This window comes from Nuphar pumila, chromosome 13 (genome assembly GCF_984573655.1).
Source record: "Nuphar pumila chromosome 13, dmNupPumi1.hap1.1, whole genome shotgun sequence".
Lineage (NCBI taxonomy): Eukaryota > Viridiplantae > Streptophyta > Magnoliopsida > Nymphaeales > Nymphaeaceae > Nuphar > Nuphar pumila.
Genome location: NC_143261.1, coordinates 20,978,569 through 21,000,013, shown reverse-complemented (window position 1 = coordinate 21,000,013; position 21,445 = coordinate 20,978,569). Strand labels below are relative to the sequence as shown.

The 21,445-nt window shown below is 37.1% G+C and overlaps 1 protein-coding gene across 6 annotated transcripts; it reads right to left on the bottom strand.

Moving 5' to 3' along the window:
• Positions 1–13,456: 13,456 nt before the first annotated feature.
• LOC149818043 (serine/threonine-protein kinase PBL27-like) lies at positions 13,457–20,069 on the bottom strand. Of its 6 annotated transcripts, none has more exons than XR_016427002.1 (7): positions 19,747–20,069; positions 18,832–19,190; positions 18,506–18,705; positions 18,137–18,326; positions 15,568–15,959; positions 14,635–15,134; positions 13,457–13,941 (listed from the first exon to the last, which is right to left on the bottom strand). XR_016427002.1 is itself a non-coding variant. In XM_089984160.1 (7 exons), exons 2-7 carry the CDS (start codon positions 18,920–18,922, stop codon positions 14,892–14,894), a joined length of 993 nt encoding a protein of 330 aa, XP_089840286.1. In that variant the 5' UTR covers positions 18,923–19,190; positions 19,747–20,069; the 3' UTR covers positions 14,296–14,891. The 6 variants fall into 6 exon arrangements, 4 of the variants coding, with proteins under 4 accessions (XP_089840286.1, XP_089840283.1, XP_089840284.1 ...); XR_016427003.1 differs by having other exon boundaries at positions 13,457–13,899; XM_089984160.1 differs by lacking the exon at positions 13,457–13,941 and having other exon boundaries at positions 14,296–15,134; positions 15,568–15,767; positions 15,891–15,959.
• Positions 20,070–21,445: the final 1,376 nt, after the last annotated feature.

Sequence of the window (21,445 nt, the reverse complement as noted above, 5' to 3'; positions counted from 1 at the left end):
CAAATATGTAATAAACAATTACCTCGACAAATGGCCAAAACCCTCTAACGGTTTTTGTAAGCTTACTCGCACAGTAAAGTTGACTATTTAAGTATGCAAGTATAGCAGCACCCCATACATAGTTGTCGACTTCATCTAAATCTTTCAAGAACTGCAGCCACAGGTAACTTAACCTCGAACCAGACAAATTAAAAAATAAAGTAAGTACAAAAAAATAAAGAAGGAAGCTGTATAACTCTTGATCAGCTCTTTCAAATGCACATATAGTGAACCGACCTTCTCATTTATTACGGAAAGAAGAAACTTTCATCGATATGAAATTGCTTCCACCAGAAATACATTGACCACAGTCCTTCATCGACATTCCTAGAAGGGTCGTGCACTTGTCCCTTGCGTTATAGTTTGAATCCCATGCTAGGACAGTACTTTCATGGCACTTAAGACCCGTAATTCACACGACATCTTCTAGGGTCATGATAATCTCAAAATAATCAAACTGGAATGTGTTCGTCTTATGATTCCACTTATTGACCAGGTGGGTCATGGTGTTTCAGCACATTTCAAAATAATGCTGATCTAGAAGGTCACCAAAGCGCATATTTCATAATCAGTTCTTTTGATATCCACTCAGCTATCCATACTATGATAGAACTACAGGCCACTGACACCGCTCTCTGAGCTTTTCACCTGGTGCCCTACTTCTCTTCTGACCTCCTTGTAACACAAAATAACATATTATTTGTATCAAATTAAAATTAGTCTCATTTGTACTTCTACACGTTGTACACAGTAATCACTATATATAATAATCGTTGCACACTCGTTATCACTGTAATTGTATACACAATAATCAATATCAAAGTAATCGCTATACGTACTAATCATTATACATAGGTCACAGTAATCACTATATAAAGTAATTGTTATCACAGTAATCGCTATACATAGTAATCGCAATCACATTAATTTTTATATATAGTAATCACTATCACAATAATCGTTATATATAATAATACCTATCGCAGTAAATTGTGATAGACAAAAGCGATTTACGTACCTTTGTCACACTTTTCTCATCTTCATCCTCTCCATCCATCCTTTGCCTTTCTTGTTGCTCCATCATTCGCTCATCTTCCTCCCTCTCCTGCCTTTCTTGTTCCTCATTCATTCTCTCTTCCTCCTCTCCTCCTTAGCCTTTCTTGTTGCTCCTTCTCTCTGCCGCTTCCTTCCTCTGCTTTTTTACTTCTTCCTTCCTTCGCTTATTCGCCTTCCTCTATTGCTTTTCTACTTCTTCCTTCCTTTCTATTTGCTTCTCTTTCTCCTCATGCTTTTTCATTTTCCTTTCATTCTCTTCCTCCTCTTGCTTCTTCTTTTCCCTTTCCTTATCTTTCTCGTCCTCTTTCTCCTTCCTTTGCATTTCCTTCTCTTCCTCGTCCTCTTTCTCCTTCCTTTGCCTTTCATTCTCTTCATCGTCCTCCTTCTTTTTCCTTTGCCTTTCATTCTCTTCCTCATCCTCGTCCTCCTTCTCTTTCATTTGTCTTTCTTTATTTTCCTCATCTTGATGTTTCTTCATTTGCCTTTCATCTTCATCATTTTTCTTTCTTTCTCTTCATCCTTCTCCTTCTTCTTCTTCAATTGCCTTTCCTTCTCTTTCTCCTCCTTATTTTTCCTTTGCTTTTCCCACTCCTCCTCCTACTTAAATTGGCTTTCCTTCTATTCCTCCCTTTTTTATTTTTCCTTTGCCTTTCCCTCTCCTCCTCCTTCTTCATTTGTCTTTTCTTTCTTTGCTTTTTCTTCTCTTCAGCATCCTTCTTTTTCATCTTTAGTTCTTCTTCATGCTCCCTGTGCTCTTCAGCCTCAATATCTGATGGATAATGTTTCACATAATACAATTCCAATGCTTTGTCCCTGTCTTTATCATTCTCAATCTTAATTATATTTTGAAACTTTTCATAACGCTCATATAGATGGGACTGACGGATAATTTCTCCAATAGTCATCCAATCAAATAGTGGGGGATTTCTTGTCTAACAAGCTTTAGACATTGCTAACCTGCACAACACATAAATTTAATCACATCATTATATGTTACAACCGCCTCCCCAAGTATATATTATTACAAATTATCGCATTCGTTACACAATCAGCAACATTACAAATCGTCGCAATATTTGGCTTCATAAGTAAACATCATTATAAGATTTAGCAAACTTAAGTACAAATCAAGGTAACTTCATAAATATACATTGCTACTGCATTAAATGTATAAATTATTGTTGCTTCAAACATATAAATCACTAATGATTTAAATGTATAAATTGTTTATGCTTCAAACGTACAAATTGCACCCTTCATAAGTACATATCATTGTAACGTTTGGGCTTCATAAGTAAACATCGTTATACGATTTAGCAAACTTAAGTATAAACTATGGTAACTTCATAAATCATAAATACACATCGCTACTGCTTCAAACATATAAATCATTGTTGCATCAAACGTACAAATCGCTACTGCATTAAATGTATAAATAATTGACGCATTCAAACGTATAAATCGTTGTAGAAATTTAGCCTTCATAAGTACATATCATTGTAATGTTTGGCCTTCATAAGAATAAATTGTGCTAATTGTTTTTCGATGCCCAGAAGGTGGATAGGTAAAAGTCGATTTGTTTCAGTATGAAAATAGGTATTATTTAGCATGAATAGTACAACCAGTTGTAAGATTTAACATTTAGATTTATAAATTGATTTGTTTACATAACGAAACTCTCTTAAACGACATGAGTTTTGGTAATCCGATAGTGGAGAAGAAACACCCAGAAGGTAGATGCAGCCGATGGTGAAAACAATGCTCTCACTGCGCAGACGATGGCAAAGGTTGTTCTGACGACAGTAGATGATGTCAAAGGGTGCTCTGGCGGCAGTAAACGACGGCAAAGGATGCATCGTCAAAGGGAGCTTCTGTTACAGCAGATGGTGCAAACGTTTACTGCTTAGGGCAAAAGTGAAATGTTTGGACTTTGAACAGTTAACATCAACCTTCCTTTTCTGGATGGAGAACATTTTTGTCCTTTTCTCGAATCATCATTTTATTTTTCTGGATACACATTTTTGTCCTTTTCTTGAATCATCGTTTCATGATGGGAATGATGGAAAAAGGTACTTAAGTCTTTGCAACCGCACCAGACTTCGATGCTAAGTGATGCTGACACACACGAGGATACGAGCCCCACGTGCTTATATGCATGGTGCTCATTCGGACCCCTGAACACGCACCTGCATCTTCCGGGTGGAGGGAAACATATAACATGCTTCCTTGTCCTTTTGTTCTTACCCAAGTTTTTCCTCTCTCTCTCTCTCTCTCTCTCTCTCTCTCTCTCTCTCCTGAGAGTGCTATTCAACGAGAAGGTTGCACTGAATGGAGGTGTTGAAGATGAGATTTGGCTGGACCAGTAACGAGAGGATTTTACAATACAATTTCAGCTGACTGAATGAAGTGATCGACATGCTTTAGTAACTGAAAACAGTCTTTGCTTGGAGATTTTGGTAGGGAGAGTGAGAGTCTGATCAGGAAGAAGCATATCCAAAAGAGTTTAAAAACTCTGCCATACAATGGAGTGGTCATGTGCGTTAAATAGGACAAGATTGTTGTTATCAAGCAATCATACTGTACTGAAATACAACTCGGTGGTGTTACTAGACCATACAGTCTATCCCTTAGAGGCCTCAAAGAAAACAAGATTCCCTACCATAGTCAACTGCAGGAACAATCCAGGAAAAACATTCACATCTTCTCCAGCAGTCCAAACAAGAATTTTCAGATCGATGATCATGGGTTAAGATGGAATTGTAACGAATATCAACAACAAACTGCTTAGGATGCCCAGATCTGTTAAAGAATCCCAATGCAAAATCACCATTTGGGAGGTCCAATAATTGTTTCCAGAGGTTATGAGCCTGGAACTAAAATGCAGAAATCAATGGAAAGAATACAACGATGATCTCAATAATGATGATCAGGATGATAAAGGGGAGGAAGTGGCATCTTTTGTCTAGTGGCATTTTGACAGAAAGCACCAAACATTTGGGATAATGGATGGATTTTGGAGATTTAAAAAAGAAAAGAAGGAAAGAGAATGTCCCAAGAATTTAACAAATTAATGGGTCGGATCCAAGAGAGACGTTTTGCAAATTTTCTCTATTCCAGATTCAATCCAGATCCGACTCCCCATATATTTAGCTGCTTAGAATATGATCCTTTTGTTTTCCTACTCTCTTGCTTGGCAGTTTGAAGTCTAATTACCTAATGAGGGCAAGCGTAGCTTCCATTGCATATCCTTCATTAATATAAATGCATTTTATTTCGAAGATAATTTTTTCAAGATAAAAAAAAAAATCTCAAAAATGGGTTAGATCGAGGAGAGAGGTTTTTTGCATATTTTTTCTGTTCTAGATTCAATCCAGATCTAACTCCCCATACATTTAGCTGTTTACAATCTAATCCTTTTGTTTACCTACTCTCTTGCTTGGCAGTGTGAAGTGTAATTAGTCAAGTGTGGCTTCCATTGCATCTTTCATTAATACAATCTCTTTTATTTTTCTTGTATTCTCTTTATTTATTGAATATTATAAGTGCATTTTATTTTATAGATAATTTTTTAATATTAAAAAATCTGAAAATGGGTCAGATCCAGGAGAGGTTATACAGTTTCTCTCTGTTCCATATTCAATCCGACTGCATATATTTAGTTGTTTAGAATCTGATCCTTTTGTTTACCTACTCTCTTGCTTGGCAGTCTGCAAGTCTAATTACGTAACGAGGTCCAGCGTGGCTTCCACTGCATTCTTTCATTAATACAATCTCTTTTATTTTTCTTGTTTTCTTTTTATTATTGGATATTGTAAATCCATTTTATTTTATAAATAAATTTTTTAATATTAAAAAAGTCTCAAAATGTGTCGGATTCATGGCAAAGGTTTAGCAATTTTCTCTGTTCCAGATCCAATCCATATCCGACTCCCCATATATTTGGCTGTTTAGAATCTGATCCTTTTATTTACCTACTCTCTTGCTTGGCAGTTTGAAGTCTAATTATCTAATGAGGGCAAGCATGGCTTCCATTGCATCTTTCATATGCATTAACACAATCTCTTTTATTTTTCTTCTATTCTCTTTATTTATTGGATATTGTAAATGTATTTTATTTTAAAGATAATTTTTTAATATTAAAAAAATCTCAAATGATTTAAGTTATCCAGTTCTCGAGTTCGACCCCAAATTATTTTTGGCATAGTTACCGGTTGGGCCAACTATGATTTGAGATACCACCACTCATGCTTGACGAGAAACTAGATCTTGATTGTGCCAACCCGTTTGCAACACATGAATGACTTGATAACTAGATCATATATATATATATATATATATATATATATATATATATATATATATATATATATATATATATATATATATATATATATATATATATATATATATATATATATATATATATATATATATAGAGAGAGAGAGAGAGAGAGAGAGAGAGAGAGAGAGAGAGAGACTAGCTTAGCCATCAGTAAAGATTTATTGGTTGTGCCACAGTTCGAAACTTGAGCTGCAAAAGTCATCATGTCAATAATCGGTGGCCCAAAGCATAAGGGAAAGTATTTTTGGTAGACAGGAGGAAATATCTGTGGAGTTTGACATTGAGGGCGCAAGAAAACATTGTAAATGTACCTCTCACTGATCCAAAAAATTGGTGGTTTCGCTCCAACATCAAAGAAATTTATGGTCATAGATAGGGGTGTCAACAGGCCTGGTTTACCCAGATCCGACCTGAACCATACCTTATAGGGTCCGGGTATGGTGATAAATAAGACCCGATTACGACCCAAAGGTCCGATTAATACATGGACCCCGGCATAGTTTGTGAAATTTTATACCAGACTTGGACCCGACCTGAGTTTTGATTAAGACCCACAATTTTTTAATGTAAAAATGATAAAAAAATATGGTTTTACCGGGTTTGGTTCACGTAGTTCTTATTGGGATCCGGGTATGGTTTTTCTTATAGCAGACCTGATTAGACCCAGGTCTGGATCTGATACCAAACCCAAAAATCTGTTTCAAGTTTGGTTTCACCTAGGTCCCAACCAAACCCGACCCGTTGACAACCCTAGTCATAGAGTTAAATACATGAAATGATGACAAAAAAGAAAAGAGAAAGATTACCAAGTGACATGCAGTCTCTTATGGTATTCCCTACCGAGATATCCTTCTCATTTTGCATTGCTATGTGGATATATAGAAGTCCAAAATTATAGATTTGAACCATCTTCTACATCCTAGTTCCCCACATTCTATGATGTAGCTTATATTCTTCACATAGTGCTCAAGCTGAATTATATTATTTATATATACATGCATACATGTATGCATGTGCGCGCATGTGCTACTATTTATTGTATATTTGTATATACTCAATATGACCACATAGGTCTGACCACATAGTTTGTTTGCTAGCATCACACCTATGATCATATCTTTTCAATGTGAAAGTATGAATTTTGGAGTCAAAATTTTGGTACATTATGGGTATCTTTTCAATGTGAAAGTATGATTTTTGGAGTCACAAAATTTTGGTACATTATAGGCCATAGGATTTTCAAGCACGTGAAAGAATTTTTATATGTTTCAGACGGATTGTCCAAAAGTGGGCCATGTCTCTCCAACAATCATAGCGCTATTAAACAAAACTATGTCGACCTCATCTGTAAGGCTAGATTTACAAAGAAGTTAATTTTTTTTTATAAAACAGCATTTTTCTAGTAAGCCTGACCAGACAAACACTTGGGGGGAAAAGATTCATGAAGCAGGTACAATAAATAAATGAAACAAAAATGGCCATATTATATCATAAATATGACACATTTTTTTAAATACCCTTAAATTTTTGAAATCCACCCGCTATCCAAAACTACAAATTGGTGACTTTTTAAGATATTTTTACCCTTTCCACAAGTGAACCTTTCGCGCAAGTGAACCTTTCGCGCAAGTGAACGTCGTCATCAAGTTTGAGTGATGTATGGTTTTGCCCATTGACTAAGGCAAAACCACTTAAATGTATATTCACATATATTTTTTTGTGGTCCTCAAGAAGTGCGCACACATTATATTATCTATATGGTATTCTCTATTAATTATAAAATCACAAATACCTTAGTAAAAGTAATTATCTTATACCAAAGTCATGAAAAACCTTTCAAACCTCCTTTCTCATTTCTTTAACCGTCACTTAAATGTATATTCGTACCTATTTTTTGTAGTCTTCACAAAGTATGTAAAAACAAGTTTTTCAAACACTCTTATGATTGTGACTTCGTAAATATCTTTGTAAAATCAAATATTTTATACCAAAGTCATTAGAAACCATACAAACCTCCTTTGTTTTTTTATGATCCTTACCTAAATGTATATTTGAACATTGTTTTTTGTGGTTCTCACGAAGCACACAAATATAACTTATATGAACATTCTTTAATTGTAACTTTGCAAATAACAGAATAAAATTATGTATTTTATACGAAGATCGCATATCTAATTATTCGAAAATGCACAAATATATTTTATAAGAAGATCACATACATATATTCATTCAAAAATGGACTTGCTCATATATATATATATATATATATATATATATATTTGTTTCATTCATTAAAAAAACAAATATATTACAAACTTTCACAGTATGTAGCTCAACATTAGAAGGAATCTTTGGCTTCTTAATGCAATTGAAAGATATGCATTTTGAATTCTGAAGTCCTGTACTTGGGTTTGGCGAACTAAGTCACATAGGGTCATTAATTGATGAAATAAGAAAATGCTCAATATTAAGGGGTTTTATCTTTGACTTTTTAATGTCAGTGAGACTATTGTTTTTGTCTATAGATCCTTTCTTCTCTCGAGCAAATGATTAAGGCGAAACATCTTTCTTTGCAATCCAACTTCTAAGCATGCACTTCTTAATGTCAGTCGAATTATTGTTTTTGTCTACAAACCCTTTCTTTTATAAAGCAAATGCTTGAGGCAAAACCGTCTCCTTTGTGCAGCTAAGACCTTTTTTTGCTTAAGACCATCAATATCATTCACTACCTCAACATCTTCATTTTCTATCTTCTCCATCTTAATCATGACATCTTTCTCTTGTTATTTCAAAATCTTATCCACCATGGCTTTTTAAAAATGAAGACAAACCATAAAATGTGAACCATTGTTTTTTTAATATTGAAGTGTCATAATTAATCTAGTTTAGTAAAATTCATGTGCCAAAAAATTTGTGCAGATCACTATGTATTTGCCGATCTCTTGGAAGGCTATTCATATATTTGAAAAAAAAATCAAATATTTATGGGAAAGTTTTGAGGTTTGAGTTTAATAGGATGTTCGCAAATATAATTATGCAAACTTAGTAATGTCTGCAAAAAAAAGTGTGTACCTCCTTTGTGATACTCGATGAGCGAAAGGATACAACGCACCAACTTGGTGAGTTTTTGCATATGCAAAGGTTAAAAGGTCTATTTACTATTTGCAATTTTAGATATCGAAGGATTTTGACAAATTGAAACTTTTTTGATGTTGTACAGTACGGCCATTTTTGCTAACTGAAAATTTCCTGGATTCATATCCAACCTCAGTTTGACATATCTTCGTGGCATCAGGAACCAGGAAGAGTCCTACCTGTTCCAACTCGGACAGATGCCAAAATAAATCAAGTTAATCTTTTATGGCTTTGTGGTCAATAAAGGGGTATTTGAATTGCTTTTAAAGAGAGTAAAAAAAACCCATACCACTTGCAGAAAGTGGGGGTCTGAAAAACAAAAAGAAGACGCACCTATTATTTTATTAACAAAAGATAGCTAACTGTTGCTTGTAAGTTGATGATGCACCCTCCAATTCAATTGTTAATATGACGTTGCTTGTTTATCATCATTATAACTCAAAGTCCAAAGATCTCTTGTCAATTTCTTTTATGCACGGCAGAGAGTTCTAGTGCATATTGTCTTCTCTTTCCTACAACTTGAACACGGCACTCTGTTCTGTGTCCAACCATAACCCAATGTGTAGGCAGATAATGACAAGCTTAGTTTGTTTCATTCTCACCAATAAGAAAATACTATCCATGGGAAAGACATTCCATCATGGGAAAGGTCGTCCCATGTGTGAAAATTTTCATATGTAAATTCATTTAGCTATGGGTGGTGTGAATGGATTTACATATTAAATGCATGGTCAACCTGAAAACAAACCCTTGTTAACTGTGAGCCCCACTGAAAAAATGGAGTTGGCATGTTTTTTTCACCTGCATGGAGGGTTTCATACTTAAATAATTAACCCATTTTCATGTGTAAAATAGGTGAAACAAAAAAATTAATAATTTTCTTTAGCTTACGCTCAGAGGCATCGCTTCAGCTTGATTGACCAAGCCTTTGGGCCTGAGCTTTTTTCTTGACTCAGTCACAGGGGTCCTCTCTCTGTGATCCCCAACTACTTGGCTGCTCTTCAACTCCTGCTTTCCCAGGGGTAAGCAGGTGTATTGGCTCCTCAGTCTCACTTCGATCCAGTCTCTAAAGATACAGAATCTCACATTTTTCTGCCTTTTTGGGATTCAATTAAAGTTTGTTCAAAAGTTTGAATATAGAAAGAAAAAAATAATAAAAAGAAGAGTTTTAAGTCCAATGGACTCCCTATGGATATATAGGGCTGAGCAATGAGATGAGTCGTTCAGCTTGTGCACTGCTGGTAAAGCACTTGTTTGAACTCGTAAAACAGGCGTAGCAAGCAAAACACGAACAAAACAGGTGTTCGGCTCAGCTCAGCTCACATATGCTCGCTAAGTAACAATAAATATATTGAAGATATATTTTGTATCTCATGATGTAGACTAAAACAAAGCATCAAAATCTTTTCTTGCAACCAATAGATTTGGAGTTCAAATATTTTGTTTCTAATACTGGCACAACAAGCTTCTGTAAACAAGTCAGGTTGAGTCCGGGTCAATATGTTTGCAGTTCAAATCCTATTATTTTTAGCTTTAAAACGATCTATTTCTGTTAAATGAGGCAGCTCAAACTTGGTTCGTTTAACCCAAGCTCAAACTCAGCTTGTCTTGGTAAAATAATGAACCAAGATTGAACACTTCATGCTCGGTTCATTTACCAGCCCTACATAGATCAGCACCTGTACAACTAGTTGAATGTCAAATAATGGGAAATTATCTGCCATTCATTGCTTGGAACAAGAACCCCAATGGTGTTTCTCATTATTGTATGTTAATCAAAGGCATAACACTTAGGTTCATAACTAGGAGTTGGCTCACAAGCAGGTCAAAGCTCACATGAAGCATGCAAGATTTCTAAAATGGCTATGAAACCAATCCTAGGAAAAAATTCTCCTAGGAAACCCTTCATGATCATTCTATATATTCTTATGAATTTTCTTTTTGCTGTACTTCAGTTTAAAGTATGCATAAGCTTTAGTGAGATAGGATCCAATAATCGAATCGAGTAAGTTTCAAGATATTTGGCCACCCAGCGCCTTGCATTTTGCTTTAAGAGAGATGCTATGGTTCTTGAGAAATCACTGAACACAAGAACAAATTTTATGAGTGCTAAACATAATATCATTTTTTTACCTTTCTTTTATAAAAATCACTAAACTTGTTTTTTTTTTATAGTTCAAGAGAAAAAAAAAACATCACCGACCGCACATTGGCTGACCTGCCGATTGGTAAAACCCTTGAGGTCTCCCCTGCCCACCGGGGGTGGGGACTACACCCAGCTTCGACCTTACGGCAAGGGATGCAACCCGTGAGTTTCAAACTTGTGACATCTCAACAACTTGGTGACATTCACAAGTCGCCCCTACCAGATGAGTGGAGCCCTTTTGCTGAAAAAATGAAATGAAGAGTTGCCATAACTTTTTTTTTTTCGTTCACATAAAATGCATAGCATGGGTGGGTAAGAGGATGCTGGAGTCTTGGGTGGCTAAATATCTTAAAGATACTCGGTTCCGATCAGTACTGGATTTGCCCTCAATCCAATTGCCCATCGGCCCATAAGATTGGTGCTTACATACGTTGAATTGACATAAAACACGTTTCATTAATCTATTAAAAGAGTTTATTTATGGAAAACCACTATTAATAATTTTTTGGAAAGGTACTATTAATGGGTTTGAAAGACGTGGGAACAGTTATTCATTTGAGGTAGAATTCTTTTTTTTTTCCTTGATTCTATTAAATATGGTCTGTAGGTCAGAAACAAAAATCAACAATACTGTCACCAAACAGGGAGACAAGGGGGACAAAAAGGACAAGAAGTTGGGAAGTGCAAGATGAAAATCCAACCAAGTTTCCCAAAACTAACACAAACTTTCATTAAGGCTCTGTTTGGAAACTGACTTTTAGGGATGTAAAAGTAGATTCCATAATGGTCATGGATTTATCAAATCCTTTTGGGTTGTTTGGGAGCACTCTTTAAAATCCATTAAGGATTCCCCCACTTAGGTCATGATGTTTGGGATGCAGTTTTTACCCTCATGAAAGTCATTGGTATAGCATTTGGTAATTACCACCTCACCCTGTAGATGCTGAAATGAGGAATTGGAACTGGCAAAGGTCATGACAGTTCCTACTTTTCCCCTTTTTCATGGCTTCTAAACAGTTATGGAAGTGGGGATCCCACATTTACCACTTCAGTCACCTCCGACGGTCAGTTTGCAAACATAGCCTAAAAGGCCTTTGGTAGTCAAACGATCCATATTTTTTTTTTTGAAAGGCAAGCTGGGATTAGGCAGACCCCTACCAGTTATACATGGATACCATTGGGATTTGAACTTGCAATGTCCCAACACAAGGGGACGTGCACTAGCTGCTCCTACCAGACAAGCGCCGCCCCTGTTCAAACGATCCATAATTTCGATCCAATCATACGTGCCACTATTGAATTAAAGTATTTGTCTTTGGTATTTCTATAAAGAATGTGAACATAAATACTTTTTAAGACCATCAATTTCTCCAATTTGGTGTTAGGTGAACTTGAGTGGGACCCAAGTCCAACAAAGTGATGGCTAGGACAAGGGCCTAAAACTTGGACCAGGCTGCTAGAGATGCAAACAGATGGGATCCGGAACAGCTAAATACATGGAGAGTCAGATTCAGATCCCACACAGAACCACCAAAAATTGCAAAACTTCCATCCTAGATCCGACCCATTTGCATCCCTACAGGCTGCCGGCTTTATTTAAAGGATGGGCAATGGGCCAGGCTGCCCCGGACTGACCCAAGTCTATATTTTTGGAGATTGGCTGGTGAGTCAGCCCAAACATACAGCTGGGGCCTAAGGAGCCTGGGAGAGGCCTGGTCTAATGTCCACCCTACTTTCTTTTATTTATTATCCATTGTTATATGTATTCTTTCTTTTATTTATTATCTACTATTATCTGTATACCATGAAGGCTATTGCGTTCCAACCATTTCTTGTTGACATTGATTTACTCAAAAAAGAAAAGCAAAAGAAAATTGGTTGACATTGAACAAGTCCATCAGCATAAAGAATGATCCACCATTCACCTTTCATAACGGACCATGTGCATACCTTTTATTGGTTTAGTCGTATCTTTTGTTTGTCGTCCGGAATTTTAACGGTTTCGCTTGTTTCATCGTTATTTAATAATGTTATGCTAGCCCCCCAGATTCTATTTGTTAATTTACTAGGTTGAATCTCTCTCTCTCTCTTTCTCTCTCTTTCTCTCTCTCTCTCTCTCTCTCTCTCTCTCTCTCTCTCTCAAGCATGCATGCTTCAGAGAACTAGGCCGCAACTCATCATTATCAAGTTGAGGGACGTCATGAGTCAGACCTACACTGCATCCCTTCCAAAAGGCCAAAGTTAGATGCATTCCCTAGTGGGTAGGGAGGACCTGAGGTTTTAGTTACACTGAGACACTGTGAACAAGACACGGGCCAACTGATTCTAATTCTGGCGGACAGAAAATAGGTGGTCTTTCCCGGGCAATGCCAAAAAAAAAATTTGTTTCCAATGTTATTTTATTAAGCATTTAAATGACTGTTTAAAGTGGTGGTTTTTTAGCCAGTCTCATTAAATGCAGTCTTTCGATAATCAGCCGATAAAACATAATTTCCATGAGAGATTGAGATGAGCCCCGGATTTTCTTCTCCTTATTTGATGGCATAAATTACTTTAATTGTACAATCAGCACAAAAAAACATTACGTCTGCTGATCGTGCTTCATATCTAATGAATGCCTGTGGAGTACAAGTGTATAACTAAGATTTTGATATATGGGAAGTCCTACATTTAGAAAAAAAATGCCTCCAATAGACTTTACTGGCTCAGGGGGGGTGGAAGAAATATCATAAACCAAATTTTCTTCAAGAAGAAATGTTCAAAGTTCAATAATTAAGCGTGGGGTTCTTTAAAGATCCACAGGTTCAGAGGGAGACGCCGGCATGAGAAAGGAAATGGGTGTTGTCTCCACTGCCATAAAATTGAGAAACAATACAGGTAAACGATTAAGCAGTGTGAGCCACAAACCATATCATGATTCATGAGTATGTCCCTTACATATGAGAGAAAAAACTGCTGCTGTGTATCATAGGTAGATGTTAGCAGAGAGAGTAGTAGTCTGTGGCTTCGGATTTGCAGCTTGGTTTGTTGAATTGTAGTATATTACAGCATGTGCAGAATTTCCATTCTTCATTTTTCACCAGTTATCTGAGATGCTGCAATGCTGTTGTTCACCATGGTCTTGTATGGCACCTTAGTTTCTTCAGAATAACTCGATCACAAAAGAAAGCTTGATGTCAATCTAAGCCACAAAACCACCAGTTATCACAAGGATCTATACCACCTAAAAGAGATAAAGAGTGAAAAGGAAAAAAATATTATAAAAAAAAAGCAAGCAAGAGCATGCAGACTGCAGACATAAATTGGTTACAAGGTGGCATGAAGGTGATGCTGCTGAAAAGACCAAATCCCACTTGTACGCTTTCATGGTGAAGACAATTTGTCTGCATCTGAGAACAAATTGCTGGTACCACTTATCTTAATCGCCATCCACTCCGCTCAATTCAGATATGCAATCAGAGTTCATAAACAGCAGCTAATGGCAATAATGCACAATTCTATGAATTGCAGCAACTGGTCTGTTAACAAAACGTTCAGTACAAACAAGAACAAATTGACACATGAACTATGAAGAACGTTTCTGCACGTCTCAACACCACACCATTGAAAATACATTTCATTCCCAGCTGAGTTATCACAAATATAAAACTACATATGGAAGAGATTTGGAAAAGCATACCAATCATGGGAGAGAAAACTTTCTCATAGCAAGTATTAATATGTGCATAATGCTAACACAAAATTCCCTCTAATCAGAGTCAAGGGATTGAAGGTGCATTTACAGGGTTTAATGAAGAAAGTCCAGTTGTTCGATAATTTCATCCATTCCATGATTTCAATATTGGCATTCAAAATTCATTAGTACACCCTTTCGCTTGAGAAATCCAATCATGCAGAGAGGAAGGGGAGTCTTCACCTGAAACTTTTAAGGCCACAAACCTTTCTTCAGCGAAACCACTTCTATGGATGAAAATGAAACAGCCAATTGAGGATTTAGCACAAGGCTTCTCCTGCCATCTATGTCGTCTGGTATTATACTATAAAAACCTCTTGTTCACATCATAAACAGCACCAAACTACTGTTTTACACTTATTTCAATATGGAACCTCTATGGCTGCCTTTTTCTTGCTTTCATATGTTTCAGTAAACTTGCTCGCAGCAGATTGTCCAGGTCATAATGATGGGGAGAATCTTATGTCATTGCAAGGATCTTTTTCAGGAAAGTATGGCTGAGAAGCTAGGTATTCAAGAGCAGTAACAATATCTCCCATAAGTGGGCGAGTGTTGGCTTGCTCTTGAAGACACATTGCAGAGATAGCAATTGCATGGTGCAGGCTGCGAATGGGGAATCGACCTTGAAGCAATGGATCAGCCAATTGAGTAAACTTCCTCCGGTCCTTGAAGAAGGGTCGAGACTGAGATCAACCAATAAGGTATGGTTAAGAGGTAGAAACAAAAATCCTTTTGATGTTCAACAGTAACAGTTCCTGATGGTGAGTGAAAAGAAACCAAATTGATCAACAAAAGCAACCGCCATTCTGTAAAGTTCAAATTGTCTAAATAGAAATTACTAAGGGGCCTTGTTTTCATGCATTCAAAAATTAAATTAGCCATAGGAATATCCCAAAAATACTTGTTTCCAATTTTGCAGTTGCCTAAGAAAATGAAGATTTTGTGATCCCCAGTGTAAATTTTGAAAAAAAGAGATGCTTTAGAAATCCAAAAACTAACAAACTACCTAACCTAAACAGAAAAGGGAATATTCTTGGCACTGGGACCATATTTTCCAAGGTCATGTACAACAAAATCATGGCAACTTGACAAAGGGAGATGACTGTAATAACGTACCCAAGTGACTAGGTACTGCTCTCCTGTAGGCTTCAAGGTATCAACAGCCTTTCGTCCTGTGATCAACTCTAACAGAACTACACCAAAGCTATAAACATCTGACTTGAGAGTAAGCTGACCGGTCATAGCATACTCAGGTGCACAATATCCATATGTTCCCATTACCCTTGTTGAAACATGAGTCTTGCCCCCAACAGGGCCTAGTTTCGCAAGACCAAAATCAGAGAGCTTAGGATTAAAGTCATTGTCCAGCAATATATTTGCAGACTTCAAGTCACGATAAATAACAGGTGGATTTGCTTTATCATGCAAATACTCGATACCTCTAGCTGCACCAACTGCAATCTTCATACGGGTGTTCCACTCAAGGGGTCTTCTTCCAGGTTGAATATCTGAAAATGAAAACACCAGGACGTTTTATTACCTGAACAGCTATAACTACATTGTAAAGCCAAGAAAATTATCCTGAACACAGAATATTAAGGATGCCCATCATCTAAAGGAAAATAGAAGAAAAATGATCTTGTTCATTTTCACCATGCTCATTAATGCTTCTCACCAGGCATTCTTCCAATCTCATTAAACACCCCATTCATTAAGCTCATAGATGAGAGATGGATGCGTACTTAGCAAGTGGAAATTAAATATACAGTCAACATTGCCTACACAATCGTAGGGAAAACAACCCACTAGTAGTCAGTCTAGGATGGTCTATCGTATATCATTATATTTTCTGTCATCTGTAATGGTCAGCGCAATGCAACTTATTCCTTATTATGTCATGTGCAAAGGTCAAACAAATGTTGCATGCGCCTCCACATATGTGGTTGCACACATGCAAATATATGCATTCATGATAATAATGATGATGATGATGTTGATTATACAATAAATCCACCCCTTCATCAGTAATGCAATTCATAGATATAAATTTTTTAAGCTAAGAGTAACACCTTGAGAAGCAGAACTTTTGAGAAGAGATATCATATTACTTCAATGGAAGGGATTAAAACAGCTAACACAAAATCACAAACTAATCAATCAGAGGTGCATGGAAATGTAATAGCACTCACTGCAATTCATGAGATGCATGATTAAAACCGGGTATCTATAATAGTCTCCACATCTATCATAAGTTCATAACCAATCAAAAGAAAAACACCTAATTGAATCGATACAGAAAGTGTGAGATCCCATTTTATTGCTTGCATCCATGGAATGGTTCCGAGGACACAGATATCCTCTGCAAAACAAAACGGATTGCTGCATAAAGGAAGTTCACACATTTCAAAAGGGCTCAACAATTTCTGAGTTAGTGATTCACTAATTTGGACACAGTCAGTACACTTTTGTCCAGCATTATCAGAACGTAAGGATTTGAATGCATCAACTTTTTCCCTACCTGGATAATAATATCATTCTTTCCAGTTCTAACAAGAATTACGTCCATACCAGAGTTACCAGAAGCTTCTTAGCTTCCCAGAAATTAGCTTAGCAAGCGTGATACTCCTCGCTTCCGAAACTTCATGGGAATCTCAATTCCCCCATGCTTCTTCTATGCTTCCTACACGCATGGTCTATGATTCCTATATATTTTTCTCATGTTTTTCATGTATTTCCTCTCATGCTGCCACTCACTTCCCATGTACTTTCTCTAAATTGGTAACCATCATTGTTAGATTTTAACAAAAATTTAACTCTTCTACTAAAAATCATGAAATATAAGAATGATCAATTTTATTTTAGTTTTTATTTGCTTCTTATTTGATTCCTATTAAGTTACCATATTGCTTCATTTTTTATTCCTATTTCGCTTTAAAATTGATACTTTGATTCCCGCTTCCTATAAATTTTAAAATGCCTTGCTTCTCGCTTCTGCTTCCGCTTCCCTTATCATTCCTGCTTGAGCTTCCTAGTTTGGCAACCTTGGTTCATACTAAACTAGCATATATACACACACAGCTCATCGGCCCTGGTATGATTCTCAAGTAAAAATAACTTGCGAAAATAGTGAACGATTAATGTCAAGGGTAGAAACCAAAAAGAAAGTGGAAGACTCCTGAAGGCCTCACTCGTCACATGGCTAGTACCATAACCCCCGGATTGTGAGCAGTCTTGCGTTGAATGCTGCATGTGCGCACACAGAAGGAATATGTCACTTCTAGGAATAGCTACTTCACGTACAATAAACCATGATGCACTAGACGGCATGTGTATTTAGACAATATTAAGACTCAATAGAGCATTCTAACTGATGCAAAGAACATGAGCAACTGATGGCAACAAGTGTAATCAGTCCATATAAAGGAAATGTGCTACTCCAGTAATATAAAATCCAAACAGAGGAACACTCTCGATGACAATGCCATCAAGCAGGTAAGTTTTATTTTAGAGGATGAACATCCACAAACATAAGAAAAGCAAAATAATCAGATCAACCTACGGTGGTGGGAAAAAAAAAGAAAAAAAAAGGAAATAAAAGAAAAGAAAACTTCAACAGAACACAAAGAGAAGCTGGGAAAAAAAAAAGAAAAAAGGGTTATGGATTCTAATAGGCACAATAACTCACCAAACAGATGGTCTTCCAAGCTGCCCATAGGCATGTATTCATATACCAAGAGCCGCTGATCGCCATCAGCACAGTACCCAATCAGGTTGACAAGATTGGGATGGTGCAAGAGACTCAACATAAGGACCTCCACCAGAAACTCACGGTTCCCCTGCAGCCCACTTCGATCGAGCTGTTTAACAGCAACAACCTGCATAAAAAGCTCTCCAATTCAGAAAGCACTACAAATACACTCATATTCTTGCAAACCAAGATTTCCCTGATTTTAGTACACAACAATGGAACCATGCATATCGAATGGACTCTATCCAACAATTGATGCAAAATTCTCTGGTCAGCAAATTTAGCAGAGGAACAGAGTATTTTTACCTGGCCAGTACTCTCCAAGCGTCCCTTATAAACTCTTCCAAAACCACCCTCTCCAATCAAATTGGTAGGATTGAAATTCGTCGTCGCGGCCGCGAGCTGGCGGAAAGTGAAGCCATGGGCAGCGATTCGACCATCTTTGGGCCCCTCATGGCTGTTATCCTTTCTGTGCTTGCTGAAGGAGTTTGCTCGCTTGCAAGATTCTATAACAAAGTAAAACCGGTCACAATGGAAAAGAATCTGCACTAAGGGAGGCTTCTCCAAGGTGCAAAACCAACATAACGACTGAACAGAATTTCAGAATAGCAAGAATGAAAATGGAACACTACCGGAAGTCTCAATGTGATATCCAGATCCCTTGTTATCTTCGATTTTCTTCACTTCTTTTGGCCGAGGACCAACGCAAGAGAAACAACCCATTCCAGGAAGAAACTCAAGCAAGAAGACAGCTTTTCTTTCTACCCCAAATTCCCCAATAAAAACCACGGGAGGAAGGACGAGGGTGATCCTGATCAGAAGCACACTAGATTCGTCCCTTTACTAATGAAATCACCATCTCCCACAAGGAAGAAGAAGAGTCTGCTGCAGATCGTGCAATCATAAACGAGTGAGGAAAAACCCGTCATTGTTTTCAGGCTGAAAATGCAGACTGGAGAGGAAATGGAGACACCCAACATCTGCTTTCCCACTGAAAATCACAGGACAACAGAAAAAACGTGAAACACAAAGCACCACCCTCATCCCCAAATTACAAAATGACAGAAGGAAGCATGCAATTCCCCCATTGTCCAAGGAAATTACAAAAGATTGCATGAGATTCCCCCTACACCGACGCAGTGGGAATAAAATGGTACAAAGCGCGCGCGCGCGCGCGCGAGAGAGAGAGAGAGAGAGAGAGAGAGAGAGAGAGAGAGAGTAAACGTCACAATTTACGAGAGGGAAGAAAAGGGTGTTCCAGGAGGAAGAAAAGAAAAAGGAAAAACCGAAAAAAGAATTAAAATAAATAAAAAACAACAAACAAACTGGGGAAAGAAAAAAAACCGCGATTTGCAATCTAGGCTGGCGTCCATGGTACAACGTGTCGTGTCGTGCTCGGAGCTGAGCCTGCGACAATCGAAAGCTCAGATCTTTCTTAACTCTCTAGCCAAATAAGAAAAATAATTCTCTAGCCACACTTTTAGTAAAATTATGCAGCACAGGTATTGAAATTCTCAGTAAAACATTGGGTTTTTTTTAATACCCACCTCGAGATGTCCTTCGAAAACCTATCGTTTCATCAAATCAAATTAGAAATGCAAGCAGGAAAAGAGAAAACGAGGAGAAAATCAAAACGGTGAAATGGGGGAGGGAGGGGGTACCCCAGAAATTCTGAGATGGTGACGTCACCCACACATGTTGGCCATGACCATCGTGAGTCGTGACCATACACATCATGCATGATCGTCATAGATGGCATTCAGAGCGAGAGAGAGCATAATAGCCAAGAAGGGTAGGGGAAGAGAGAGAATATTCGGGATTTCATCATAGAATTCTTTCCCTTTTCTTTTTTCCCACCAGCAGGCTCACGTAGGTCTCCCTCTTTTCCTATTATTGGTTGTTCTTGATCTGTGGCGGGTTAAAAATGCGTGAGATTTGAATAAAATATCCTTTTCGTTGCCGTCTGATTTTCACGAGGACCACCACCCAACAACTCTTTTGGAAAAATCTCTCTCTCTCAGTGGGCCTTCTGTGTTTCCGCAATCACTTCCATGATTTGTTTCAGGTCGCTCTCTAAAGTCTAAACACGCATTCACACGCACAGGCTTTTCTCTCTCTAAGTTTCAGTGGGAAATGGGTGCCCAAATTCATTACAGTTCAGTAAGTTTACTTTTGTTTTATATGTTATTCTTTTTCATTTGCTTATAAGCTATTCAATCTTTGTTTTCATGAATTTAAAAGCCAACTGACTTATCTGTTGGGAAGTGGGAGCGTCATATGACCCGCTGGTCCAGTCGAACCTGATCCGGCTGCAGATCGGCTTAGTCAATTACTGTAATACAGCATTGTGCATCACTTGTCTCAGTAGCAGCTCATCAACTTACTTGCCCAAGCTTCATGTGTTCTCTCACATGTATCCTTACCTGATTTCAGGCTAAACAGGGTCCTGAACTTTGCGTCTGTGCTGTTTTTATTTCTTAATAATCTAGTCCTGTTTTTACCTGATTCGCCTCGTTCATACACGCTTTTCAATTCAACATGTGAACTTCTTTGACCATCAAGGTTTATATATATATATATAAATATATATATATATATAGAGAGAGAGAGAATATATATATATATAGAGAGAGAGAGAGACCCTACCCGCCTCAGTAATTACACCAAAGTGAAGACTTGATAATGACTAAAAGCTAAACTTTCAAAAAAACGCCTAAAATTTTAGCAAAAATCAAGAATACACTTAAGTTTTTTATATTGTTAAAAGCACGCCTAGATTTACGCCCAGTTCATCTACATCAACTTAACTTGGGTTATCATTAACCCCGATTGAGTTAATAGGATAAAGTCACTGATTTACCCTCAAACCAATATTTTTTTTAACATTCTTTAAAAACACATAAAGTTTTTTGGGATTTAAAACTTAAAGAAATCGCACTGGATCAGCTTGTCATACCTAAGGTCGTCATACCGGTGGCATAAAACTCCGAAGATACGTCCCCACACATAAAGTTTTAGTGATAATAAGACAACATACTTAAGTTTTGGAAATTACAGCATATATTTAATGACAACTTTGACATAAATAAACCTTGGGTTTTGAATTTTAGTTAACCATGGAAAAGTTTAGGTGTGTTTTATATTATCATCAAAACTTCAGGTGTGTTTTTGAAAACAGAGGTTTGGAGTGTGCTCTCTCACTATATATATATATATATATATATATATATATATATATATAAGGGT